General features: G+C 57.1%; 2 protein-coding genes across 11 annotated transcripts; both read left to right on the plus strand.

Annotated features, from left to right (window-relative positions):
- Positions 1 to 1,742: 1,742 nt before the first annotated feature.
- Positions 1,743 to 7,370, plus strand: ZNF358 (zinc finger protein 358). Of its 7 annotated transcripts, none has more exons than XM_027969706.3 (3): positions 2,517 to 2,741; positions 5,243 to 5,348; positions 5,578 to 7,370. In XM_027969706.3, the coding sequence occupies exons 2-3, from the start codon at positions 5,276 to 5,278 to the stop codon at positions 7,293 to 7,295; spliced, it is 1,791 nt and encodes a 596-aa protein (XP_027825507.2). In that variant the 5' UTR covers positions 2,517 to 2,741; positions 5,243 to 5,275; the 3' UTR covers positions 7,296 to 7,370. The 7 variants fall into 7 exon arrangements, with proteins under 7 accessions (XP_027825504.3, XP_027825507.2, XP_027825506.2 ...); XM_027969705.3 differs by having other exon boundaries at positions 2,517 to 2,561; XM_015095846.3 differs by lacking the exon at positions 2,517 to 2,741 and adding an exon at positions 3,217 to 3,361.
- A 1,949-nt stretch (positions 7,371 to 9,319) lies between these two features.
- On the plus strand, positions 9,320 to 17,913 carry MCOLN1 (mucolipin TRP cation channel 1). 4 transcript variants are annotated; one of them, XM_012177953.5, is made up of 14 exons: positions 9,320 to 9,597; positions 11,205 to 11,410; positions 12,467 to 12,634; positions 12,721 to 12,886; positions 13,276 to 13,384; positions 13,610 to 13,706; positions 13,936 to 14,035; positions 14,240 to 14,346; positions 14,454 to 14,603; positions 14,730 to 14,831; positions 15,199 to 15,321; positions 15,671 to 15,886; positions 17,454 to 17,584; positions 17,687 to 17,913. In XM_012177953.5, the coding sequence occupies exons 1-14, from the start codon at positions 9,567 to 9,569 to the stop codon at positions 17,721 to 17,723; spliced, it is 1,743 nt and encodes a 580-aa protein (XP_012033343.2). In that variant the 5' UTR covers positions 9,320 to 9,566; the 3' UTR covers positions 17,724 to 17,913. The 4 variants fall into 4 exon arrangements, with proteins under 4 accessions (XP_012033343.2, XP_012033344.1, XP_004008602.3 ...); XM_012177954.5 differs by having other exon boundaries at positions 9,320 to 9,458; positions 11,099 to 11,410; XM_004008553.6 differs by having other exon boundaries at positions 9,320 to 9,458.
- Positions 17,914 to 18,006: the final 93 nt, after the last annotated feature.

The following is an 18,006-nucleotide window of genomic DNA, read 5'->3' on the forward strand; positions in this document are numbered from 1 at the left end:
CCAATGAGAGTAATTGTGCCTTTAGAGACAGGCAGTGTTCAGTGTTTGAAAGTACCCACCAGATTTCTGATAATCCCAGCCTTATCTCCCCATCTCATTCCTAGTAACTTTGTTTTTTAACCTGGGGCAGAGAACTGAGCTCTGGCAATCTCACAAAATCAAAGAAGTGCTAACTTTGCTTTAAGAAGGAGCAGATAGAGGGAGTTTATATCTATCTTATAAGACCTTGCTGAAGACTTCATGGAAGCTCCCAGGTATTCCAACATCCTGATGTTTTCCTCCAAAGGCACTTGAGCCACAGTCTCAGGTGACACAGTGTTAGAGTGCCAAGATAAAATAGGCAACAATTTAATTAGGTATTTTTCTACATAATAGATGTCTGGTCTCCAGAAAAAGGCTCTTCTATGGGGTGTGACATACATCTGGGGAGGTTGCGCAGAGCACAAGGCCTGAAGTCCTATTCATAATGTATATATATATACATAGAGGCCCTGGCCCTCTATTTTACCTTTGTTCAGCCAATTTCACCTTTTAAGTTATTTCCTTCAATACCCTTCCCTTTCCCGAAACTAATTTATAAATTAGTCAAGACTGTCATGACTGCAAGGAACAGAAACCCACTAAACTAGCTTAAATACCCAAGAAATTGGTTGGCTTGTGACACTGACAAGACTGAGGGCTTCAGGTATGGCTATATCCAGGAGCTCAACCTGGCTATATCCATGACCCACCTAGACAGCATATTAAAAAGCAGAGACATTACTTTGCCACCAAAGGTCTGTCTAGTCAAAGCTATGGTTTTTCCAGTAGCCATGTAAGGATGTGAGAGTTGGGCTGTAAAGAAACCTGAGTGCCAAAAAAATGATGCTTTTGAACTGTGGTGTTGGAAAAGACTCTTGAGAGTCCCTTGGACTGCTAGGAGATCAAACTAGTCCATCCTAAAGGAAATCAGTCCTGAATATTCATTGGAAGGACTGATGCTGAAGCTGAAACTCTAATACTTTGGCCACCTGACGCGAAGAACTGACTTATTGGAAAGGACTCTGATGCTGGGAAAGACTGAAGGTGAGAGGAGAAGGGGACAACAAAGGATGAGAAGGTTGGATGGCATCACCAGCTCAATGGACATGAGTTTGAGCAAGCTCCGGGAGTTGGTGATGGATAGGGACGCCTGGCGTGCTGCAGTCCATGGGGTTGCAAAGAGTCGGACACGCCTGAGTGACTGAACTGAACTGAACTGAGGAGCTCAACCAATATAACTACGGCTGTCTCTCTGACTCTCACCTCTACATCCTGGTACAGACTGACTTCAGTCTGCAGACTGTTCTTCCACACAACTGAGGAAGGTGGGTGCAGGTAGAATGAGGTCCCGTGAACAGTTCATGATTCCAGAGGAAGAAAGAGATCCTCCAGCTACGTGGCTTCATCCCAGACCTCATCCTTGTGGTCAAGCGGGGAGGCTCTCGGGCTGATAAGTTTCAGTTACAAGAGCCTGGGGGCTGTGTTAGACACAGGTCTGTCTGGAGTAGTGGTAGGGGCTACACAAAAAGGGAAAACAAGAGAGAGGTTGAGACTAGGCAGACAGAAACAACAGCTGTCTTTACAAGTATTACTGTAATGGGATCATCCAGCAGGATAAGGATCCAGGGACATAATCCAATCGCAGACTCAAGTGTCTCAGATCTGCTGTGGGCTTCTCCACAGAGGGATAGAAAGCAGGTCTCAGGCCAAAAGTCCAGCCCAGATCTAGAAGATTCCAGAAGGAAGAGCAAAGTCTCCTGGAGGCCTGACCTACATGCAAGGGTAGGTGGTGTCAAAATCCACCAGCCAAGGATCCTCAGAAGCACTTGTTTTTGTTGTCATTGTTTAGTCGCTCAGTCCTGTCCGACTCTTTGCGACCGCATGGACTGTAGCCCTCCAGGCTCCTCTGTCCATGGGATTCTCCAGACAAGAATACTGGAGTGGGTTGCCATTCTCTTTTCCAGGGGGTCTTCATGACCCAGGAATCGAACCCACGTCTCGTGCACTGGCAGGTGGGTTTTTTACCCCTGAGCCCCCAGAAAAGCCCCATCAGAAGCACACCGGTAGTCAAAAAAAGTTTGGTTTTTTTTAGCTTGTGCAGCAAGGAAGACCCCTTAGCAGGGTATCTCCAGAGGAGAGAGGTGGAGGACAGAAAGGCTTCTTATAGGATTCAGGCTTGTGCTGGAGAGTTTTAAGTAGAGTTGAGGAGAGTAGAGCAATTCTAGCCTGGCACTGTGAGGGAGCAGATTGGTGACTGTGTCTTTTGGTGATTCTTACATGTAGGAGGATGGATGTGGGGTGGTCATTGGGAGGAAGCGGCAGTCATCTCTGTTAGTAGGAGGCACAGGGTATGTATTCATTTTTGAGGTTGCAGTGTCCTTGTGTCTATCTCAGCTCAGACGCGGTCACAGAGCGGCCTTGTGTGATGACTGTTTATATTCTGAGACCTGTTGTTTATGTTCTGCTAAGAACATCACAGCCCAGCTGCCAGCTGCCAGGGCTGTATTTCATTACCTCTTCACAGGGATCTTCATCTCCAGGTAAAGTATGCCCAGACTGCTTACTAGACCTGGCTTATAGAAGGAGGAACAGGCACGGGGAGCCCACCAGTGACAGCCCTGCATGACCCTGGGAGGAGAAGGAGGAGGAGTATCCCCAGCTCTTTTCCTCGGAGGAGGAGTCTTAAAGCGAAAACGCTGGACTGAGCAAAGATACCACAAGTTTGTAAATTCTCAGCGTCTGAACTATGCTGATGTGTGTTGCCCGTCTGCAAGAGACAGAGACTGTTCGGTGTTCCTGGAAACAGAGAGAGAAAGAGAGACAGAGAGTCGGAGACACGGGCAGGAGGCAGAGACAGGGAGAGAGAGGAGGAGGATGCAGAGACAGAGGGATGGAGGCAGAGAAAGTGACAAGAGAGGCCAAGACATGGAAATAAAGGGACGGAGGGACAGAGAAGGGACAGAGAGAGAGAGAGAGAGGGGCGGAGAGGGATCAAGAGCGGCTGGGAGAGAAGCAGAAGAGGAGAGGCGGCGGCGGGGACAGCGCAGGCGGGGCCCGGTGCAGACAAAGGCGCGGCCGCGCGGCCGGGTGGCCGGGCCGGGACAAAGGCTGGCCCGGGGGGCGGGGGCAGCGATGGCGACGGCCGAGGCGGGCGCGGGCGAACTACAAGTCCCAGCAGCCCCCGCTGCGGCCCTCGGCCGGCCCCTCTCGCTCCCCGGGAGCGCCTGGCGGGGCCGCAGGGCCGAGGGGGCCGCCGGCGGGGCTGGCGGGCGGGGGGCTTCCTGCGGGCCCCGGGGGCGCCGGCGGGCGCGGCGGGCCGGGCAGGGGAGAGGGGCGCCGGGTGAGTGTCCCCGCGAGCGGGCCGGGCGGGCGGGGGCCGCGATGAGGGGGGCGGGCGCGGGGGGCCCCCAGCGCGGGGCGCGGCCTGGGGCGACCTCTGTCCTACCCTCCACCGCCGCCCCGAGCGCCCGCCCGCCCGGGGAGAGCAGAGCCTGGGGCGCGATGGGAGGGGGCCGCGCGACCTGCGGGCCTAGCGCGCCGGTTCCGCCGCTGCGGCCCCGGGGGAGGGCCCAGCCCAAGCTGGGCGCCGTCAATCGTCAATCGGGAGGTAGGGGAGGGGGGCACCCCTCGGCTGGGGGTGGGGGGGGGCGTAAGTCCAGAACGCCCCCTCCCCCGGAGGCGATCCGGATCCCCCACCCCAGGAGCCCAGGAGTGACCCCAGGTATTGTTCCCTCAGACCCTCCAGCCTGGGGTCTGGAGTTCAGGAGACCCATCCTCCAGAGGGATCTCCCCCAGGACCCCAGGTGTTGTTTCCCCTCACTTTCCAGTCTTGGAGTCCAGAGCACTGGAAGCCCCTTCCTCAGGAGGTGATCCAGGATTCCACCTGCCCCCCAGGAACTCAGGAAAAGACCCCAGTTATGTCTCCTTGCTACTTGTAGCTCAGAGGTGGGAATTCAGGAGCCAATCTAAGGGTCTTCCCCCTACTGGAAAGCCAGGGGTGACCCATCACTGTCCCCCCACCCTCCATCATGGAATGTGAGGAGGTGAACTAGGAACTCAGGCCTCTCTGTATGTGTATCCACTCCCAGCTCTGGGGTTGTGGCTCAGAAGGTCCCCCTCCCCCAAAGGAGAGCCAAAGTGCCCTCCAATGCACACCCACCCCCACCTCAACCCCCCTCCCAATAATAGATCTATTTGTTGTTCCCCCCACCAGGCCTAGCCATGGGCTGGGCATCACCTCCCCTGCAGATAATCCTGAGCTCCCCGTGCTCCCCAGAAGGGGTCCCAGCTTGTTTCTCTGTCCCACTCCCTACCTCCAGCCATGGAGGTAGGATTCAGGATCTTTCTTCTCAGAGAGGACCATCTCCATGCTTCAGCTGTGGAGTCAGTCACTCAAGAAATCATTCCTTCCTAGGAGATGGCCCAGGGGTCCCTCCAGTAACCAAAGAGAAGCCCAGTGTGTTGTTTTGCCTACCCCGCAGCTAGGGGTTTTCTGGTGGTTCATATGGTAAAGAATCTGCCTGCAATGCAGGAGACCCTTGTTTGATGCCTGGGTGGGGAATATCCACTGGAGAAGGGGATTGGCTACCCACTCCAGTTTTCTTGCCTGGATAGTTCCTTGGACAGAGAAGCCTGGTGGGTTGCAGTCCATGAAATACCAAACAGCTGGACTGGACTAAGCAACTAACAAGCTAGGGGTTAGAATTCAGGATCTATCTAGTCGGGCAAACAGGTATACTGACACCTGTCCCTACTCTCCTGGATAATGGGTCCATGGGTCTCCCTGCCCCCCTCCAGGGTTCCCCACACACACTCTAACTTTAGAAATCAGCATTCAGGATCTTCTATCTAAGACAACATAGATGTTTTGACACTTAGTCATACCCCAGGACTGTGAAGTTTGGAATTCAGATTGTCTCTTCCCCAGGAAGGGTCTCCCTGAGTGCCCCCAGTGACCCAGGAGGAGTACCAGATGTTGTCTGCCCCCCACCCCCCACCAACACGCACACACACTTATCCCCCATAGATAGAGGCTTCAGAGATCACAATGTTTCCTCTCTAGGAGGTGAGCCAAGTTCCCTACCAGGAACCCCAAAATATGCCACCCCCAACAAGGGGACTGGAATTCAGGCCATGTACTTAGAGCAAGCACAGGAACCCAGACACCCACCCTCTTCCCCTCAAAGGGGCCATGGTCAAGGGGACTGTCTCTCCTCCACAGGACCTGAGCTTCCCACCAGAGGAGGAGCCCAGGATGGAGAGAGGGGCGGAGCCATGGAGCTGGGTGCTGGAGACCTCTAGTGCTGGGTCCCCTGACTTCTATCCAGGTGTGGGGCTGAGAAGGGAGGCCCCTCCCCATGTCCCACCAGGGTCCCTCTGCACAGGAGCCAGTGCAGTCTCCCTGTAGCACGAGACAGGAGAAGGATCTGTGTGTTTACCCCAAAGCGGGATCTGGGGTACAGCCCAACTCCCTCTCCCTTCCCTGCCCAGGCTCCAAAAGAGACCCCCGGTTCCCCAGAACCTACTCTCCACTCACCCTCTGCCCTCACCCCACAGATCCTGCCCCAGAAGCCGATACTTCCACACCAGGGATGAGGCGTTCCGTCTTAGTCAGGAACCCAGGCCACAAAGGCAGGAGGCCCGATTATGAAGACCTTGACACGGACTCAGAAGACCTAGACCCCGACCCAGAAGAGCTGGACCCGGCTTCCGCAAACCCGGAGCCTGAGCCGGAAGACCTCCACACTGTCTCTGAGGACGTGGACCCCAGCTATGAAGATCTGGAGCCTGTCTCCGAGGCTCTGGATGCCGAGGTGGATGCTCCAGGCTCCATCTCGGGGATCCGTGACTCCGACCCCCAAGATCTCGACCCCCTGTCTTCAAGTTTCGACGACCCCGACGTCATCGGCCCGGTTCCCCTGATCCTTGACCCTAACAGCGACACCCTCAGTCCCACTGCCGCCCCAGACCTGGACTCCCTCTCCTCCGACCTCCCTGCCACTCCTGAGGTCCTGACCGCTGCCCCCGCGGTGCTCCCTGCACCTGCCAGCCCGCCCCGGCCCTTCTCTTGCCCTGACTGCGGGCGAGCCTTCCGCCGCAGCTCGGGGCTTAGCCAGCACCGCCGCACGCACAGCGGCGAGAAGCCCTACCGCTGCCCCGACTGCGGCAAGTCATTCAGCCACGGCGCCACGCTGGCGCAGCACCGGGGCATCCACACTGGCGCGCGGCCGTACCAGTGCGCCGCGTGCGGCAAGGCCTTCGGTTGGCGCTCCACACTGCTCAAGCACCGCAGCAGCCACAGTGGCGAGAAGCCTCACCATTGCCCGGTGTGTGGCAAAGCCTTCGGCCACGGCTCGCTGCTGGCGCAGCACTTGCGCACGCACGGCGGCCCGCGGCCGCACAAGTGCCCAGTGTGCGCCAAGGGCTTCGGGCAGGGCTCGGCGCTGCTGAAGCACCTGCGCACGCACACGGGCGAGAGGCCGTACCCATGCCCGCAATGCGGCAAGGCCTTCGGGCAGAGCTCGGCGCTGCTGCAGCACCAGCGCACACACACGGCCGAGCGCCCCTACCGCTGCCCCCACTGCGGCAAGGCCTTTGGCCAGAGCTCCAACCTGCAGCATCACCTGCGCACGCACACGGGCGAGCGGCCCTACGCCTGCCCCCACTGCTCCAAGGCCTTTGGGCAGAGCTCCGCGTTGCTACAGCACCTACATGTGCATTCGGGCGAGCGCCCCTACCGCTGCCAGCTCTGCGGCAAGGCCTTCGGCCAAGCCTCCAGCCTCACCAAGCACAAGCGCGTGCACGAGGGTGCGGCTGCAGCTGCGGCTGCCGCCGCTGCCGCTGCCGGCCTGGGCCTCAGTCCTGCTTCGATGCTAAGACCAGGGCAGTCCTCTCTCCTGGGTCCGGATGCTGCCTCAGTGCTCAGCCCTGGCCCTAGCTCTGGCCTTGACCGTGACCCTGGCTCTGTGCTGGGCTCCCTCCCCAATCCCAACCCGAAACCCACCAGTGGCTCTAGATGTAGCCCCAGCCCTGATTCTGCCCTGTCTTCTGACCCTAAGCCTAGGCATAATGCCAGTTCCGACCTCCTGGCTAGCCCTGACCACAGATCTGGTCCCAGCCCCAACACAGATCCTGTGCCCAGCCCTGACTCCAACTCCAAGTCCCACCCTGACCGCGGCTCTCCCATCCGTGACACTGTCAGCCCAGCCCTCCCTATGGGCGAGAGTCCCAGGTGGGTGCAGGAGCAAGAAGCCCTGCTCGGGCCCGATGGCTGAAGGGCCTGCTGGCACCCACAGGGGCCTGGGAAAGCGTGTGTTGTGCAGTTAGTAAAAGCCTCCCACTGCCTCCTGGCTCTGTGTCGTCGTTCTGCTGTTGCTCTTTTTTCTCTAATGTGCAGCCTGTTCCTGGGGAGATGGGAGGGCATTACCGGAGCGAGGCACACAAACGGAACCTTACTGTCCTGGCTCCCCCAAAAACATACTCCTGGCGGCAGCTTCCCCCAGGAGGTCTCATACTGGTCCATCTCAGCAGTCGCCATTCTCTGTTCCTCCAGACTTAGCCACCCCAGTCAGGGGCGGACTCACCCTGCGGTCTGGTCTATGCTGCTTCCTTCCCTTTTAGAGTTAACTTTCCCACGAGTGGTGGGATTTCTGACACACTGAACGTGTAGCAGGTGCATAGCAGAGGCTGATATGAAACCATGTGGGCAGCCTGCCCTTTCTGCTCCCCAGATTTACCCCTTATCCTTCAAAGCCCACACTGCAGGTACACCACAGGACAAAGGAGAGGTCACTCGCTTATGCATTCAATACACATGTGTTGATTGCTCAAGTCTCAGCAGGGAGCAAGATTAGCATGGCCTTGGTTCTCACAGAGCTCCCAGAGTTCAGAAACACTTAAAAAGCAACTATAAAGTATGGTGCATTCAAGAAGCATAACAAGACTTCTGATTTAAATAGGGGACAGCTTCCCTGTGGAAGGACTTTGTAAATCCAATCACTGCTATTCAGTACTACTGTTGGTCCAGACTTGTGCTATGAATTTGTATTTTCTCACTTAATTCTTTTTTAAAAAGTAATTTTATTTATCTTTTGGCCACGCTGGGTCTTCATTGCTGTGCGTGGGCTTTTCTCTAGTTGCAGTGAGCAAGGGCTACACTTGGTTGTGGTGCACGGGGCTTCCCATTGCCTTAGTTTCTCCTATGGAGCACAGGCTCTAGGCAGACAGGCTTCAGTAGTTGTGACTTACAGGCTCTAGAGCACTGGCTCAGTAGTTGCGGAGCACAGACTTGGTTGCTCCCTGCCGTGTGGGATCTTCCCAGACCAAGATAGAATCTGTGTTCCCTGCACTGATAAGCAGATTCTTCATTACTGGACCATCAAGGAAGCCCTCTCATTTATTTCTCTCAGCAGCTCCATGAGACAGATAACTGAGTATTCCCCTTTTGCAAATGAGGACACTGAGGCATACGGCATTTAAAGGAGTTTTTCAAAGACCCAGAAGTAGTGGTTGGGAGGGTGTAGTTTTAAACCCAAATTGCCTGCCTTCTTGCCTAAGGCAAGAAGATTGTACTAAGGCCCTGAGGCCACTGAGATGAGATAGGGGAGGAGGTAGGTGGGGCTGGAAAAGAGGGCTCCAGTAGATTGAAGTTTGCTTGTCATCCAAGAGAAATGGGAAGCTACCAGCAGATTCTGACAGAGGGCTGATATCAATTATTTTTGGAAGACCCTTCTGGCTGCTGGATGGAGAGGGGAATGGAGGGGGATCAGAAGTAGGAGTCTAAGATCAGGGAGGTTGTTGCAGGGGTCCAAGCCAGGAATGTTGGGAAACTCTGGGCTGACAGAGTGGAGGAAAGTGGTCCTGTTTAGGATACAATTAGGGAAAGAAGTAGGATTAATGGTAGTTCAGATGAGAGGGGGTTGAGAGTAAGGGAAGGTTTCTGGAAGGATGGAGCAGGATACTCTTGAGACAGGATCATTATCCTACACCGCGGAGGGAAAGAGGTCAAGCATTAGACATGGAAGCCAAGAGATTGGCACTGGACGCCGGGACGACAGGGAGCCAGGACCGAGTCAGTCCTGAGTCCGCACGCTCACAGCCGGCCCATCCCCCAGCACATTGGCACCCTCGGCGCTAGGACCTCGCGACCGCCTAGAGGAAGCCAGCTGCCGTCCGCGGCACGCTTGCGCGCTGCTCAGGCAGGGGGAAGTCGTGGCGCAGGGGGCGGGACCGGATTTGGTCGCCTGCCTCCCAGGCCGCGATGGTCACGTGTCTGAGGCCCGAGTCAGCTGATGCGGGAGGGTTTGAAGCTGCACCGCCAGGGAGCGAGGCCGCAGTGACAGCGCGGGGCGTTCGGACCCCGGCTGCCCCGCAGCGCCCGGCGGCGTCCGGCGCTCCGGGCCCCGACATGGCAGTACCCGTAGGCCCGCGCGGCTCAGGTGAGGGCGCAGCCAGCCCGGCGAGCTCCGGAACGCGGGCTGCGAACCTGCGGACGGCTTCTCCTACCTGGGACTGTGGAGCTCCGGGATTCCCTTTCCTCAGCTCCCATGTCCACCTCTCAGCTTCCTGGTGGCGTCGGTATGGACTGACGGCTCCTAGAGCCTAGGAGAAAAGGCAGAAAGGGCAGGCTGCCCACATGTGGCGGGTGGGCACCAGCTTCTCCCCTCTAAGTGGCGGGACTCCGGGCTGTGCTTTGAGTACCTTCAACTCAGGCAGCTGCCGAGCCGCCAGCTTCTCCGACTCGCGGCGGCGAGGGTCCCAGGATTTGCATCCCGAGCCTAGATTATGATTGCTCAGTTCTGCTGAAACTCCGACCGCGGCCCCAGCTTCTCCAACCCCCATCCCCACCCTCCTGTTCCAACGTCAGACTCCCAGACTCTTGCTTCCCCAGGCCAGGAGGCAAATGCTTCTAAACCCAGGCAGGACTGCTGGGGCGGGGTTGCCACTTTAAACCCAGGCGCCTAACTCAGTTTCAGATCTCCAGACCCATGGAAGCTCAGTTGCCTCTCGTAGGGGAGGGAGCCTGAGGAATGCCCGTGTGTTGATCATCTCCTCTTAAACCAGCTGCAGACACCTCAGAGATGTCCTAGTCATTGGAGCCTGGGGTGGATTAGCTGTGATCCCAGCCAGGGAGGTGACCCGCCCTCTGGCTTCCCATCCAGCTGTCTTGTAAACAACCACAACAGCATCTGAGTGCCAAAGGGATCTGAAAGTGGCCCTCCCTGTGGGACAGGTTCTGAGAGTGTCCACATTTCATCTTGGTGGCTGGGCTAGGCAGAGAGCCAGCCAGGCTTTGGAATGAAACAGGGTTCTTCCAGTGGGGATCATGGGGGTATGTCAGGGACTGTTCTTGGCTGCTGTGATCAACTATGACCCTGGCAGTTGCTGAAAACTTGGACTTCCTCTTGGGCTGGTCAGGATTGAAAGGAATCAGTGGTACTTAGAATAGCCTCTATTTAGGAGTTCCCTGGGCTTCCCTGGTGGCTCAGAGGATAAAGCATCTGCCTGCAATGCGAGAGACCCGGGTTTGATCCCTGGGTTGGGGAGATCCCCTGGAGAAGGAAATGGCAACCCACTCCCATACTCTTGCCTGGAAAATCCTGTGGATGGAGAAGCCTGTAGGCTACAGTCTATAGTAGGCTACAGTCTATGGGGTCGCAAAGAGTCAGACTCGACTTCACTTTCACTTTCAGGAGTTCCCTGGTGGTCTAGTGGTTAGAACTTGGTGCTTTCATTGCTGTGGCCTGGGTTCAGTCCCTGGTCTGGGAACTAAGATCCTGCAAGCCCTTAGGCATGGCCAAAAAGAAGGGGGAAAAAAACAAAAAAATAGAATAGCCTCTACTTGTTGAGGAACCACTGAGGCTTAGGAATGGAATGCTATGTAAGTATCAAATCCTTAGCTTCCTAGTGAGAGAATTTACTGCCCCATTTTGCAGTCGAGGAAGCTGAGACTCTGGAAAGCTAAGTGCCCCGAGGCAGGACCAGGAATCAGTTCAGGCTCTTTCAAGTGATTTATAGTCTTTGACCAGCACTGTTGCAGATATCTGTAAAATGTTACAAACTTTCTGGTTTTCCTTAGATCTTCCAGAGTTCTTTCTTAGCTGGAGCTTGGGACCTGCCTCCCCTATCGGCAGGTAAACTTGTCTCGGCCTGGTCCCCACTTCCCCCTCCCTCCCATCTCACAGAGACTGAGCGGCTTCTGACACCCAGCCCTGGATATGGGACTCAGACAGGGGCTTCCCCAGCCCCTTCAACCCCTCCAGAAGAGGAAGATCTCCGTCGCCGTCTCAAGTACTTCTTCATGAGCCCCTGTGATAAATTCCGGGCCAAGGGTCGCAAGCCTTTCAAGCTTATGCTGCAAGTGGTGAAGATCTTGGTGGTCACCGTGCAGGTGAGACCTGTGCCACTCGCCCCTGCCCCCAGAATTCCACCGGTGGGCCCTATTTTCCTTGAAGGGGAAAAGCCTGGAGTCAGAGCCTAGTCCTGCCCCCGCAGCAGCATCATGATAGTGACAGTGGCACTCATCAGTCGGAAGCCCTCTGGGGCCTGCACAGGAGCAGCTCCTTTAAGCGTCACAAATGCCCTCTAAGGTCCTGGTCAGTGTTGTCGCCCTTTTTTTATAGATGAGACAAATGAGGCTCAGAGAGGTTAAGGGACTTGTCCAAAGTCACACAGCAACTAAGCCTTGGGAGCTGGCATGTGGACCCGGGCAGTCTGATGCTGTGCTGACCCTCAAAGAAAACTGATCTGGTGGCTGCAGAGATCACTGCCCTCACTCCCTCCCTCTCCCAGGACCTGTGCTGGGCTCCCAGGACTCCATGATGAGTCAGACTCACTATGAGAGCTTCTGGTCTAGTGACTTTGGGTATGTCACCATGCTTCTAATCTCCTGTCAGTAAAGGAGCCCAGTGAGGGGCTTCCCAGGTGACTCAGTGGTAAAGAACCCACCTGCTAATGCAGGAGATGCAGGTTTAATCCCTGGGTCGGGAAGATGCTCTAGAGGAGGAAATGGCAACCCACTCCAGCATTCTTGCCAGTGAAATCCCATGGACAGAGGAGCCTGGTGTTCTGCAGTCCGTGGGATCGAAAAGAGTCGGAAACGACTGAGCGACTGAACAACAGCAAAAGGAACCCAGCAGTGGTACTTACCCTGTGCAGTTCAGTCCAGTCACTCAGTCGTGTCTGACTCTTTGTGACCCCATGGACTGTAGAATGCCAGGCTTCCCTGTCCATCAACTCCTGGAGCCTGACTCTCCCCATAGGTTTGGGTTTAGCACAGCAGCTGGCACCCAGTACACATGTAATGGACATTAGCTGTTGCCGTGAGTTCTATTAGTAGCCACTGTGTACGTATGGAGGGCCTGCCCTCATGGGGAGGGCCCTCTCTCTTCTCTCCCTCCACTCATGCACTGTGGGAGATTCCCATCATCCTTGTCCCTCCTGCCAGCTCATCCTGTTTGGGCTCAGCAACCAGCTGGCAGTGACGTTCCGGGAGGAGAACACCATCGCTTTCCGGCACCTCTTCCTGCTGGGCTACACGGATGGGGCGGATGACACGTTCGCAGCCTACACGCGGCAGCAGCTATACCAGGCCATCTTCTATGCCGTGGACCAGGTGCGGGTGGCCAGGAGCCAGTGGGCAGCTGGTCCCTCAGGGGAGAGCGAGCGGGGCTGACAGACCCTCCCCTCCTTTGCCCGCAGTACCTGACGCTCCCAGACGTGTCCCTGGGCCGGTATGCCTATGTGCGGGGCGGGGGCGGCCCGTGGGCCAACGGCTCAGCCTTGGCCCTCTGCCAGTGCTACTACCACCGGGGCCACGTGGACCCAGCCAACGACACGTTTGACATTGATCCGATGGTCGTCACGGGTGAGTGGGCCGGGCAGGGCTCAGTGGTCAGGAGCCCGGGCTGCTAGGATTAAAATCCCACTTGAAAATCCCTCCTGCTCGTCTGGAAGACAGGGTGGTGAGGATGACGTGATGATTCGTAGGCTGCTTGTGTGCAGACAGAGCTGCACGTTATGTTTCACTGTCATTCATTCACTAAACGCCTGGGCCCACGGAGCGCCAGGCACTGGGGCCTGTGTACGGGGTTAGATAGGCTGGGCCTGACGCTTATGGGGTAGACAGCGGAAACAGACAAATGTGGAAATACGAAGGGAGAGGAAAAGCAGGGAAGGGGGCTGTCGGGGACTCTGGGGAGACCTGCCTGTGCCTCCCCTGCCAGCAGTGTCCCCTCCCTGACTCCCTGTCCTCAGACTGTATCCGGGTGGACCCCCCTGAGAGACCCCCCGTCCCCCCCAGTGATGATCTCTCCCTCTCGGATGGCAGCGCCAGTTACAGGAACCTCACGCTCAAATTCCACAAGTACTGTCTGACCGATCGAGGGGGCTGGGGGTGCGGGGAGGCAGGACTCCAGGCATCTTCAGTGTTGGGGGAGGGGGCAGCCACTTCCCCACAAGCCGGGGCTGGGCAGGCCAAGCTAATGCTGCCACGTGAGCACTTCCTGTGCCAGCTGCAGAGTCAGCGTGGGGCAGAGCACTGGCACTCAGGCAGAGCCCACCCACCCCCTCACCCAAGCCTCCCCCCCAGGCTGATCAACGTCACAATCCACTTCCAGCTGAAGACCATTAACCTCCAGAGCTTGATCAACAATGAAATCCCAGACTGCTACACCTTCAGTATCCTGGTGAGCCCACGGTCCCTGGGGTGTGGGTGAGGAACCAGCCCATGATGGGGTAGGGTGGGGGGCGGGGCACAGGACTCCTGAACTCTCGAGCTGGGGGACCCTGGGCCAGGGGCAGTGTGGGGCCGATGGGGGAGGCTGGGGCTGGAGAGATCATCCCTCCTGCGGGTCTGAGAGCCTTGGGTCTGCCGAGGTTTACCCTGTCCCATCTCATCTCGCTATACCCCTGCAGATCACATTTGACAATAAGGCACACAGTGGGCGTGTCCCCATCAGCCTAGAGACCCAGGCCCACATCCAGGAGTGTAAGCACCCCAGCGTCTTTGGCCATGGTGAGCCCCCAAGCCCCAAACCAGTGCTGCCCAGGGGCTCTGAATTTCCCTGGGAGCCCCGAGCCCCAGACCAGCATGGACCAAGCTCCCGACTCACCCAGAGAAACCTATGAACCCACTGACCAGCCCTGAAGCCCCCCCCCAGGCCTGGGGCCTGGCCCAGTCGCCGCATCCGCTGCCCTGCCTTTGGCCCCCTCCCCACAGGAGACAACAGCTTCCGGCTCCTGTTTGACGTGGTTGTGATCCTCACCTGCGCCTTCTCCTTCCTGCTGTGCGCCCGCTCACTGCTCCGAGGCTTCCTCCTGCAGAATGTGAGAGCCACCCCCAGCCTCACCCAGCTCTGGGACCCTTGGGGCCGCCAGGGTGGTGAGCCTCCCCTGCCCAGACCGGCCCTCACCCCACCCGCCTACCCCTGCAGGAATTTGTCAGGTTCATGTGGCGACGGCGGGGACGGGTCATCAGCCTGTGGGAGCGGTTGGAGTTTGTCAATGGCTGGTACATCCTTCTGGTCACCAGCGACATGCTCACCATCTCGGGTACCATCATGAAAATTGGCATCGAAGCCAAGGTGGGTCCTGCCCGCGCCCTGCCTCCCCACCCCATCTCCTTCCAGACCCTGGCCCCCTCTCCCACTCCCTGCCGATGCCATCCCCAGGGAAGGGCTGGATGGAGTTGACGCTACTCCCGCCCCTAGAACCTGGCAAGCTACGATGTCTGCAGCATCCTCCTGGGCACCTCAACACTGCTAGTCTGGGTCGGAGTCATCCGCTATTTGACCTTCTTCCATAAGTACAATGTAAGCTTCAGACATGCAGCCAAGGCCCTCTTGGTGGCAGCCATGTGTCCCTTAATTCTCACCCCACCCCCACCCCCAGATAAATCATAACCATATTGCCATCAACAGCCCCTGCAGATGACCCACCAGGAGCCTCTTCCCCATACATGCTCCCCCACCCCCACCAGACATACCCGTCACTCTACATGGGCAGGGGCCTATGTGAGCCACTTTCATCCCCAACCCCTTGCCAGCTGAATCCAGCCAAGCGGGTGTGCCCTCAGCACCCTGCGGCCCCTTCCGAGGCTCCCTCCAGCTTCACTAGTCACCCCGGCTGGCCTGTGTTATAGGTACGCCCACACTGTCCCCCCCACCCCTCCCTCCACAGATCCTCATCGCCACGCTGCGGGTGGCCCTGCCCAGCGTTATGCGCTTCTGCTGCTGTGTGGCCGTCATCTATCTGGGCTATTGCTTCTGTGGCTGGATCGTGTTGGGGCCCTACCACGTGAAGGTAGGGACTGGCACGGACCTGTGGGTGGCGCTCATGACCCACCGTCCAGGGGTCCCTGGCTCCCCTTCTTACTTCCTGAGTCCTCTGACACCAGCAGCTCCATCTGCTGTTGATCTGGTGACACAGAACGACCCACCTTGATCCCTGGTCTCCAGCAATTCTATCCACTATCCTCTCTGAACCCCCCCCCTCCAGTAACCCTGGCCTTGACCCTTATTCAGTGACCCATCCCCCCTAGTTGGCCTTACCGTGACTACTAGTGCTCTGCCTGCTGTCCTGACTCCCCAGTGCCAGCCCCCGCCATGCCCCCCGCTTGCTCTGACCCCCCTACTGTGCTGCCCACCTGCAGTTCCGCTCACTGTCCATGGTGTCCGAGTGCCTGTTCTCTCTTATCAATGGGGACGACATGTTCGTGACCTTCGCGGCCATGCAGGCGCAGCAGAGCCGCAGCAGCCTGGTCTGGCTCTTCTCTCAGCTCTACCTATACTCCTTCATCAGCCTGTTCATCTACATGGTGCTCAGCCTCTTCATCGCGCTCATCACAGGCGCCTATGACACCATCAAGGTCAGCCACCTCCCTGTGGGCCACCCCATTACACAGCCCCAAACTCAGGCTGTAAGTCCCTCGAGGTTGGCCACAACGGGGTGAGGTGAGAAGGACCCTGGGGAAGAATATGGGAGATTCCACGAGGCCAAAGGAGAGGTTAGCTCAGAACTGGGGGGCCCAAGAGGGGCTAATACCATCCTTGTCACAGCTGCTGCATTCTCAGTTTTATCAAGGTGTGGGGCCAGGTAGGATTCCTGCATCTTTTACCAACAGGGAACCCAAGCCTTTGGAGTAGGAAACGGCAGCCCACTCCAACATTCTTGGCTGGAAGATCCCTTGAATAGAGGAGCCTGGTGGGCTATAGTCCCTGGGATTGCAAAGAGTCAGACACAACTGAGTGACTGAACACACACAAACCAAGCCATAGAGTTTCAGTGACTCGCCCAAGGTTGGCTACTAGGCAGCTGGTGAACCCGGCTCATCCCGAAACTGTGATTCCAGAAGTGCTGCTCCCAGCCCCTCTGTCTGTGGGTCTGAGGAATGATGGTGGTCCTGCAGGCTGCAGGGCCCAGAGCAGAACGTGGGCGTAACAGGTGGACAGATGTCACACAGCTGTCAGCAGACGCATCTTTCAGCAGATGTGTTTGGGGGCCTGTTGTGCGCCAAGCCTGGTGCCAGGTGTCTGTCCAGCGCTGGTGGGCGGGATGGATAATGGACAAACCGGAGTATGGCAACCTACCGATGGGAAGTGGTATAAAAAGAAGTGCTGAAGGTTACAGAGGCCCCCTGCTTTAGACTGGTGTTGGGCTGAGTCCAGGCACATTTCTAAAATGTGCTGTCTGGTCTCTGGCCACACATGTGACTAGTTACACTTTGATTTTCATGAAAATGAAACAATTCTAAATTCACTTCCTCACTCACAACGGGGCATAGAGCAAGCACCCAAATGCCAGTGCCGTTAGTAGCTACCAGATTTAGACGGCATAGATATCAAACCTTTCCATCATCTCAGAACATTCTGGATTGATGAGACAAGAGCCCAGGAGAAAGCGCACCAGGGAGAAGGAACTGCCAGAAAGGATTTGGAGAAGAGAGTGGTCTCATGAGGTTGGGAAGGGTGAAAAAAAGGCTGAAAGCCAGAACATCTCTGCAACTGGGAATGCAGAAGACTGCACCGGCCTGTGCCTGGACATACAGCCAGGCAACAGACATACTTCTGTCACTCAGACCCAAGGACCCCTCATAGGTCTTCCTCTAGCACTTAAAGATCACACATGTGTATCAGCTTTGGGGGTACAAACCCAGACCTTGCTTCCGCTGTGTGCACCCAAGTCAGTAGGTGGTTGCCAAGCACCCAGATTGGGTCCAGCATGGCTCTAGGTGGTGGACCCACAGGCGGAGAGGGCACATTCAGTGGTCAGGGAATATCTCCAGGTGAACCAGCAGGTAGAGGGCACAGCATGTACAAAGCCCCAGAGGAGAGAGCCTGGTTGGTCCACCAGGATCAGGGAGGAGATTCAGATGGTTGGAGAGGAGGGGGAGGGCAGGGGTGTCTTTCATGCGGGTCCCGGGTCTCTCTCCCCAGCACCCAGGCGGATCGGGCGCAGAAGTGAGCGAGCTCCAGGCCTACATCGCGCAGTGCCAGGACAGCCCCACCTCCGGCAAATTCCGCCGCGGGAGCGGCTCCGCCTGCAGCCTCCTTTGCTGCTGTGGCAGGTTCGAGGCTGGTTTGGCTCGGGTTTGGGATTGGCTGGTGGAAGGGAAGCGAACGGAGGGAAGCGATGCTTTCCACCTCCGCTAACACTTCCCCTCCTTCAGGGACGCTTCGGAGGAGGATTCGCTGCTGGTGAATTGACTCGGACCCGGACTGCTACTGGACATTAGCCCCCTCACCACCACCCCCCCCGGAGTGCGGAGACCCAAGCTTATTTATTTTACCCTTTGCTTTTAAGGCCGGCTGCCAGTCGCGCCCCGTGAGGGCCTGGGCCAGTCGGGTCGGACGTTGGACAAGGATAGGGTGGGTGTTAAATAAACGGGAAAATAAACTGGTTCTCATTTGTGGTGGGAGGGGCATCCCCTGCGCCAACTGGTCGTGGGTCCCTTTAAAGCGTCGCCGTACTCCGCGCGACCTTCCAAGC

Source organism: Ovis aries, chromosome 5 (assembly GCF_016772045.2).
Source record: "Ovis aries strain OAR_USU_Benz2616 breed Rambouillet chromosome 5, ARS-UI_Ramb_v3.0, whole genome shotgun sequence".
NCBI classification, from domain to species: Eukaryota; Metazoa; Chordata; class Mammalia; order Artiodactyla; family Bovidae; genus Ovis; species Ovis aries.

Excerpts from the sequence above, each read along its gene's own strand:
- ZNF358 (XM_027969707.3), top strand. The coding sequence starts at position 2,896 with ATGCAGAGACAGAGGGATGGAGGCAGAGAAAGTGACAAGAGAGGCCAA. Across the intron at positions 3,362-5,577 it reads GCAGGGGAGAGGGGCGCCGG|ATCCTGCCCCAGAAGCCGAT; the intron begins GTGAGTGTCCCC and ends CTCACCCCACAG.
- MCOLN1 (XM_012177953.5), top strand. The coding sequence starts at position 9,567 with ATGTCCACCTCTCAGCTTCCTGGTGGCGTCG. Across the intron at positions 14,347-14,453 it reads GAGGCTTCCTCCTGCAGAAT|GAATTTGTCAGGTTCATGTG; the intron begins GTGAGAGCCACC and ends CTACCCCTGCAG. Across the intron at positions 15,322-15,670 it reads TGGGGCCCTACCACGTGAAG|TTCCGCTCACTGTCCATGGT; the intron begins GTAGGGACTGGC and ends GCCCACCTGCAG.